The 8,257-nt window shown below is 74.6% G+C and overlaps 2 protein-coding genes across 2 annotated transcripts in view; one reads left to right on the forward strand and one right to left on the reverse strand.

The window, feature by feature from the left end:
- The window catches only part of AURANDRAFT_68088 (hypothetical protein), a gene marked incomplete at both ends in the record, with an annotated part of 3,877 nt that extends 2,238 nt beyond the window's left edge, over positions 1-1,639 (reverse strand). The window contains 5 exons of the mRNA XM_009043715.1: positions 23-125; positions 367-659; positions 706-978; positions 1,098-1,152; positions 1,344-1,639. Coding sequence (XP_009041963.1) covers positions 23-125; positions 367-659; positions 706-978; positions 1,098-1,152; positions 1,344-1,639 — 1,020 coding nt within the window. The remainder of the gene's footprint in view (positions 1-22; positions 126-366; positions 660-705; positions 979-1,097; positions 1,153-1,343) is intronic.
- A 1,222-nt stretch (positions 1,640-2,861) lies between these two features.
- Positions 2,862-7,335, forward strand: AURANDRAFT_68089 (hypothetical protein; the record flags this gene model as incomplete). The annotated part of the gene is made up of 7 exons (XM_009043702.1): positions 2,862-2,939; positions 3,113-3,318; positions 3,474-4,098; positions 4,221-4,700; positions 4,775-5,338; positions 5,463-6,241; positions 6,315-7,335. 7 exons carry the CDS (start codon positions 2,862-2,864, stop codon positions 7,333-7,335), a joined length of 3,753 nt encoding a protein of 1,250 aa, XP_009041950.1.
- Between the last annotated feature and the right edge of the window lie 922 nt (positions 7,336-8,257).

Raw genomic sequence — 8,257 nt, forward strand, 5'->3', positions numbered from 1 at the left:
CGAGGCCCAGGGCGCGCGCGACTTCCGCGCGGCTCCGGAAGCGGCGGCCGCCGCCGTCGTAGTAGTAGATGTCCGACGTGCCCGCCGTGCTGCCCTCCTTGCGGACCTCGATGGTCGCGGAGAACCTGGGCGCCGCGCGCGGGGGCGGCTTCCGGCCCCGGAGGCGCGCGCTCCGGCGACGCGCCGCGCGCCCCGGCGCGGCCCGTCTCGGACGGGCCGTCGCCTCGCGCCGCGACGGCGAGGCGCGCGCGCGCGCCCCTCGGCGGTCGATCGCGCGGCCGCGCCCGTCGCGGCGCGAAGGCGAACCACCTGCGCGCCGCGCCGCGTTCGCGCGTCGCGAGCACGCGGCCGCCGTCGCCGCCGCACGATGCCACGTAGTCCGCGAGGGCCGCGAGCATGGCGGCGATGCGCTCGTCCTCCGTCGCGTCCTTGCGGAGCCGGGCGACCTTGGGCGGCCGCTTCTCCGCCGAGCCCGCCGGCGGCGGCGCCGGCGCGCGGGCCGCGGCCGCGCCGCGCGGGGGCAGCGCCTTGAAGGCGCCGCGCACGTCCTGGACGACCGCGACGAGGTCGCCGCCGGCCACAACCGCGCCGGAGAGGCGCGCCCGGACCGCGAGCTTCTTCGACGCGCGCGCGGCCGGGCGCCGGCCCGCCGCCTCGGCCTGCGGAGGCGCGCCTCGGCGGGGCCCCGGCGGGCGACGCGCGCACCTCGGCGTCGCGCAGGAGCGCCCAGAGGCCGCCCGCCTCCTTCTTGGGGATCGCCGCCGCGCCGGCCGCGAGGCGCTGGAGGCGGTCGCGCAGCCGGGCGAGCCCGCCGCCGTCGTCCGGCGCCTCGCCGCGGAGCGCCGCCGCGCATGCGCGACGGCGCGCCGCGTCGTCACGCGCCTCCCCGGCGCCGGTCGCCGCGGCGAGCGCGTCGCTCGCCGTGCCGAGCGCGATCTCCAGCGCCTCCAGGCAGCGCTTCGCCCCGAGGTGCACGACCTGCGCGCGCGCGGCGGCTCGCCGCGGCGCGCGCGCGCGCGCGGCGCTGGTCGCCGCGCGTGGTCGGCGTCGTAGTTGTACGCCGTGGCGTTGTCGAAGACGCGCCGCATGTCGCGCACGAACGCGGCGTGGAAGGATCCGGGCGCGTCGTAGCGCCCGGCGGCCGCGCGCGACCTGCGCGTCCCGCGTCGAGCTTGGGACGCGGGGCCGGACGCCGGGGCCCGGCTGGATCGCCCGCAGGTCCATGGGACGTCGGATGACGTCCAGGTAGTCGGGGCACCCGTCGCGCTCGGGATCCACCTGGCGGGACGGCTCGCGGAGGCCCCGAGTTCGAAGCGCGCGGGCGACGCGCGGGCTCGGCGAACCAGGCGTGCTCCGGCACGGCCCGGATCCGTTCGAGGACGTAGTCCGCGCACTGGCGCGAAGCGGGGGCGCCGTCGCGCAGCTGCTGCGCTCGCTTGAGCTCGGCCGCGACGAGCTCCGCGCCCGCCTTCGCAGCGGTGTACCCTACCGCGGGCTGCTTCTCGGCGCGCGATGGATCCGACGCCTCCGAGGTCCGCTTCCGCGAATCGCGGTACGCCGCGGAGTGCGGCGGGTCCCCCCGTTGTCCGCGCAACCGCGACACGGGGACGTCGTCGTCGCTGTCGTCGCTGCCGCCCATAATATTATTTTTTTTTGCAAGTTGGTTTGCGTGGATATCAAATAACTAATTTCCCCCCCCCTAAGCTAGACGGGTTCCGGGGCCAGGAGTGGATGGGGGGTAGTCATCCTGCACGGGTAGGAAAAGGTCTGTTGATTCCTTCCGGCAGGTGTATTCGCTTCGACCTGGGAGGGGTGCGCGGTGAGTTCGAAAGTATAGAGATAGAGAGATTTCTACCTTCATCTTCCGTGAACTGCATCTTGATGTTGCAGTGCACCTTACCCCACTGCGCTCCTACTGCGTATTCCTGCTAGTTTTCCCTTTCCCTTCCTTAATTCATTCTAATCCAGTTTCAAGTCTTATAGACAGCGAACTGAAGGAGTGACTGCCAAGCAGGCACAGAGAGCATAGCGCTTTTCTGTGTCTGTGGTGTCTGTCTGGTTAGCGTCACAGCGACGTGCCAGATAGCACCAGGCTCAGCGAGGTTGCACAGTCGCCGGACAGTGCACCTGCTGGATAGTAGTTTGCTGACGTCATAGCGACTCGGACGTTAGGAAGCTAGTAAACTAGCCATGAGGCATACCCCCAATTTTTTTTTTTCAGCGACCGACCACACCCTTCTACGATTATACACATGTGAGCTGCATGAGGCGTCTCAGACCGTGGTAACCAGCCCACGGATCTAACAAGTAACCCTGCCGGTCGACTATGACCGAGTTCGATCGTTCCATCGACGTGCACTGGCAGCCGAAGCGCATACGCGTGCCACAGGGTTGCCAGCACAGAGCCTGACAACACTAGTGCGCACGAGCCGGAACACAACGCGGACTGCCTACTGGAACCTAGGCCCCGCGATTCCCCCTCCCGAGAGAGAGGGGGGCAAATGTATAAGGGAAACGTCGCGAGCTGCGAGCTATCGGTCACTCGGGTCACTCGTTGAGATTGAGGTTGACCAAGTTATTGAAGGGGGTGCGCGCCCGACTGCGTCCGTCCGGGGAGGGGAGGCAGGTCCGCGGAGGGACCCCCCCCAGGAGGCAACCAGAGGTTGCCCCTAATTGCGCAATGCTGCCCATAACACCGCGCGCGCGGCGGCTCCGCTGCCGGCCAGGCTCGCGCGAGGCCGCCGCGCTCACCGCGAGGCCGCCGCGCTCACCGCGAGGCCGCCGCTAGCGACCGGTCGTTGCGCTGGGCGTTCTCCTCCTCGTTCGACCTCCGCAAGGCCGCGCGCGAGCAAAAAATCATAATGCGTAGTAGGGTGCGCGCTGCCCTGGCCGGCATCCTCGGGCTCCTGGCACTCGCGCACGTCTCCATCTACCGCGCGGTCCGCGAGTCGCCGCCGCTCCTCGCGCCGCCGCTCGCGCCGCGCGGCCTCGAGGGGCCGCCGGGCGGCGCGGCGGCGCCGCGGCGCGAGCCCGGCGCGCGGCGGCCGGGCGCGCGCGCGGGGCCGCTTTCGCGCCGTCCGGCGCCGCGGTCGCCGGCGCGCTCGGCGCCGAGGCCGCGGCGCTGCGGCGGCGCTACACGCGGAACGCGTCCTTCCGCGTCGGCGCGGCCGTCGCGCGCTTCGCGTTCGACGCCGTCGGCTACGCGCCGCCGCCGCGGACGACCGCGCGGCCGCGGATCCCCGCGGCGATCACGAACCGGTCCTTCGACCCGGACGGCCTCCGCTGCGCGTCGGCGGCCGCGCCGGGCGCCCGGGGCGGGTCCGCGGTCTCCGCTCGAGCGCGCGGCCGTCGGTCGTCTCGGGGCGCGCGGCCTCGCGTCGCGCGCGCTCCCCGCGGGGACGGGTCGCCCGAAGGCGAGCCCGGGCGAGCGGGGGGGGGCGCCGCGCCGGGCACGCCCGCCCCGCGCCGCCCAGGTTCGTGACCGTGCTGGGCACCAAGGGCGCGCCGGGCGACTACGCGATGGCCGTCGAGTCCGCGCTGCGCATCCCGGACGCCTTCCGCCTCGCCCGCGTGTACCCGCACGTCTACCTCCACGAGCCCGACCTCCCCGCGGCCCACGCGGCGCACGTCGCCGCGCGCGTGCCGCACGCGGTCTTCCGGAGCCTCGGGGCCGTCTTCCGGCGGCCCCGGGGCACGCCGCCGGAGGCCGCGTGGGTCGCGCGGGACCGGTCGCCGGGCTACAAGACCATGTGCCGCTTCTACGGCCTCCAGGTCTTCGGCGCCATGCGCGACCTCGGCGTCGACGCCTTCATGCGCGTCGACGACGACGTGCTCTTCCTCGGCGCCGTGGCCTACGACCCGTTCCAGTGGATGTACGAGGCGGGCGCGGTCTACGTCTACGGCACGGCGGTGAGGGAGGACCACGACGTCACGGAGCGGACGCTCGGCGCCTGGGTCTTCGAGTTTTGCGCGGGCATCGACTGGGGGTGGACCAAGGTCGACTGCGGCGCGCTCCGGGACGACGTCTTCGGCCGCATGTTCTTCAACAACGCCGCGGCCGGCGCCGACGCGGGGCCGCGGCGCGCGCCGCGCGCGATCGTCCCGGGGGGCGGGAGCGCCGCGCCGAGGACGCGCCGGGGCGCAATCGCCCGTCCGAACGCGCGCCGGGGCGGGCGGCGCGCGGCCGGGCGGCGCGCGGCGCGGACGCCTCGCGCGCCCAGGTCATGGCGACGCGGACCGCGTTCTGGTTCGAGGCGCCCCTCGAGCGCCTCCTCTGGGAGATCGACCGCACGGGCTCCATCTACGTGCACCGCTGGGGCGACGCGCCGATCCAGACGGCCGCGGTGCGGCTCTTCGCGCCGACGACGGCGCACGCGCGGCTCCCCGTGCTCTCCTACGTCCACCTGAGCGGCAAGGACTACGTCGAGTACGGCGCGCGCGCGGCCTGCGGCGACCCGGGGGCGGCCTGCTCCTTCGAGGCCCGGGTCGCCGCGTCGGACGTCCTCGGCCGCGCGGCCGTGCTCGGCGGCCACGGCGCGCGCGTCGCCGCGGCGCACGGGCCGCTCTGGACGCGCGAGCTCCTCGCGCTCGGCGACTGGGCCCCCTGGGGCGGCGCCGACGCCATCGGGGGCCTCGGCGGCGCCGGGCTCCTCGACGTCGTCCTCCGCGGCGCGGGCGTCGTCTGCGAGGGCGGCTGGCGCGTCTTCGACGCGGCGCGGGCCCCCGCGCGCGGCGGCGCGCGCCGCGCGGCCGACGGCGCCGCGCCGCCCCGCAGGCGCTCGTGCCGCGCGCGTGCTGCTGCGGCCTGGCCGCGGGCGCGCGCGAGCGCGGCGCGAGCGAGGACCGGTCCGTCTTCTCCGCGGCCGACGTCCTCGACGGCCGCGCCGCGCGGCTCTACGCGCGCCTCGCGCGCGCCCTCGACGCGCGCCTCGGCCGCCGGCGGCTCCCGCCGCGGCGGCCGCCGGCCGCGGCGTCGCCGGGCGCCGCCGTCAACGCGTTCCTCGGCAGCGAGCGCACGGGCAACACGTTCCCGGGCGCGACGCTGCCGCACGGCATGGCCCAGCTCTCGCCCGTCGTCCTGCCGCCGGCCGGCGCGGGCTGGCGCGAGGCCTGGCGCTACAACAGCGGCTACCACCGCGCCGGGGGCGCGGCCGCCGCGCGCTTCGCCGGGCTCGGCCACACGGCGCTCTCCGGCACGGGGCTCAACGCCGGCGGCGACTTCCTCCTGACGCCCTGCGACGGCGTCGGCGCCCTCGTCCACGCGACGGAGGACGCGTCGCCGGGCGCCTACGCCGCGACGCTCGTCTGCGCCGGCGGTCTCCCCTACCGCGTCGACGCGGTCGCCGCGCTCCGCGGCGGCCTCGCGCGCTTCTCCTTCGGCGCCGGCGCGCCGCGGCGGCTCGCGCGCGCGCCGCGCCATCCGGGCCGCCGCCGGCGCGCGACGCGCCGCGCGCCCCGCCCAGGTCGTGCGCCTCGAGTCGCCGCTCGACCGCCTCGTCGCCGGCGACGTCTGGGCGGACCCGCGGACGCCGGGCGCGCTCTCCGCGTACCGGACGAGCAACAAGACGCACCACTGCGGCGCGCGGCGCAGCGTCTTCTGGCACGCGACCTTCGACCCGCCCTTCGCGGCGTCCGCCCGCGGCGCGGCGCGCGCGACGACGGAGCTCGCGTGGCCGCCGGGCGTCGCGTCCGTCGTCGTCCGCGCGTTCGTCAGCCACCACGACGCGCCCGGCGCGCGGCGCAACGCGGCCGCGGAGGCGCCGGACTTCCGCGACGCCGCGCTCCACCGGCGGCTGGCCGCGTTCCGCTGGGACGACGTGCTGTCGCGCGTCCGCGTCGCGCGCGCGCGCCGCGCGCCGCTCGCGGACCGCGTCCGCTTCTACACCGCGCTCTACCACGCGCACCTCGGGCCGACGCTCTTCGGCGACGCGGCCGACGGCGGCTTCAAGTGGGGCGGCGAGGGCTTCCCCTTCGGCCGCGCGCGCGAGGGCCGGCTCCGCGTCTTCCACGCGCAGCGAGGCGCCGGCGCGGCGGCCGGCCCGCGCGCGCGCGCACCGCGGGCCCCCGGCAGGTACTCGACGTTCAGCCTCTGGGACACGTACCGCGCGCAGCACCCGCTCCTCAACCTCCTCCACCCGCGCCTTGCGCGCGACGTCGCCGAGAGCCTGCTCCTCAAGGCCGAGGACGCGGAGCACTCGACGGTCGAGTCGCTGCCGCGGTGGCAGCTCTTCGGCATGGAGACGTTCTGCATGCGACGCCGCCCGCGCCCGCGCGCCGGCGCGGCGGGGCCGCGGGACGCGCGCGCGCGCGCGCAGGTCCGGCTACCCGGGCGTCATCGTCCTCGCGGACGCGGTGCTCAAGAACGTGACGAACTTCGGGCGCGGGGCCCGGCCCGACGGCGTGCCCGAGCGCGCGCTGCGGCAGATGGCGCGCACGGGCGCCGCGGAGCCGCACGTCAACGCGTCGACGTGGATCCCCGCGGGCCGCGCCAAGGCCGTGTCCCACGCGCTCGAGGTCGCCGTCGCCGACGCGTGCGCGTCGCGCGTCGCCGCGCGGCTCGGCGACGCGCGGCTCGCGGCGACCTACGCGGCGCGCGGCCGCGCGTACGCCGCGTACTGGGACGCGGCCACGTCGGCCTTCCAGGGCCGCACGGCGGCCGGCGCCGTCGTCCGCAAACGCCTCGACGCCTACGACGCGACGGGCCACGGCGGCGAGTCGCTCTTCGAGGAGGGCACGCCGCTCCAGTACTCGCTCATGGTGCCCCACGACGTCCCGGGCCTCGTGGCCCTCTTCGGCGGCGCGGCGCGGCTGCGCGCGCGGCTCGAGCGCTACTTCTTCAACTCGACGTCCGACGGCGGGCCCGACGCGCCCGTGGACCTCGAGACGGGCTACGTCGGCGGCCACTGCCACGGCAACGAGCCCGGCCACCACGCGCCCTACCTCTTCAACGCCGCCGGCGCGCCGCACCGCGCGCAGGCCGCGCTGGACCGCATCGCGGCCCTTTACACGGCGCGCGACGACGGCCTGCCCGGCAACGACGACGTCGGCCAGACGAGCGCGTGGTTCGTCTGGGCCTCGCTCGGGCTCTACCCCGTCGACCCCTGCGGCGACCACTACGAGCTCTCGAGGCCCCTCTTCGCCGACGTGTCCGTCGACACGGGCGCGGGGCGGACGCTCCGCATCGTCGTCCGCAACGCGGGCCTGCCCTACGTGCGCGCCGCCTTCTGGGGCGAGACGCGGCTCGCGTCGACGCGCGTCCCCGTCGCCGACGTCCACGGCGGCGGCACGCTCACCTTCGTCCTGGGCCTCGAACCGGGCGACTGGACGCGGTACTAGGAATTCCTAGCCCGCTCGAGCTGGGATGCCGATTTTCGGGCAAACTCGCCAGCTCGCTCTGGTTTCCGACAACTTTGGGAAGCTGTTACCAGTCGGACCGTTGCGAAGGCATCGTATTCGGACCGTCGTTTTCGTCGTTTTTTTCGTCGAAATTCGCCGCTTCGACGGTCGTTCCATGCTGCCCCGACGCATAGGGCCGTCGCTACGGGTATGCCCCCCTCTCTCTCAAGAGGGGGAATCGCAGGGCCTAGGTTCCAGTAGGCATTCTGCATGTCCTCCTGCTCGTGCGCACTAGAATTGTCCGGTTTCTAGTCGGTCAACCCTGTGGCACGCGTATGCGCTTCGGCTGCACGTCGATGGAGACAGTCGAACCCGGTCATAGTCGACCGAGTGGACATCTTGTTAGAACCGCGGGCTGGGTACGGCGGTTCGAGACGCCTCGTGCGGCTCACATATGTTCGTGTGGTCGGTTTCTGAAAAAAAGAAAAAGGCGGGGGGGGTGGGGCGGTGGGGGGCGTGGGTGGAGTTGGCGCTGCTCGCTTCGGGGATGTTGGGTTACGAGACGCTGGGCGGGGTGGTGTATGCCTGGTGGTCGTCCCCCTCTGGAATGCCGTCTCCGCGGGATTCGCGTGGGTCGGCGGCCGGTCCGTGCTCCGGCTCGCCGACCACGAGCTCCTTCTCGAGGTTTACGAATCGAGATTTACGAAGCGCCTATCCCCACTCATCTCCTCCTTTGAGATTTCGCCATCCCCACTCACGTCGAAGATGTCGAAGAGCATGTCGATCTCGCGCGGCGTCGGCGCGCGCCCCCTCGCGCTCTCGACGAGCGCGGCGAGGTCGTCGCGGCCCAGCGCGCCGCCTCGGCGCGCGAGCGCCCCCCCGGCGTCGCCCGCGCGCGCCGTCGCGTCGGGGATCCTCAGAG

This window comes from Aureococcus anophagefferens (genome assembly GCF_000186865.1).
Source record: "Aureococcus anophagefferens unplaced genomic scaffold AURANscaffold_63, whole genome shotgun sequence".
Taxonomy (NCBI): Eukaryota; class Pelagophyceae; order Pelagomonadales; family Pelagomonadaceae; genus Aureococcus; species Aureococcus anophagefferens.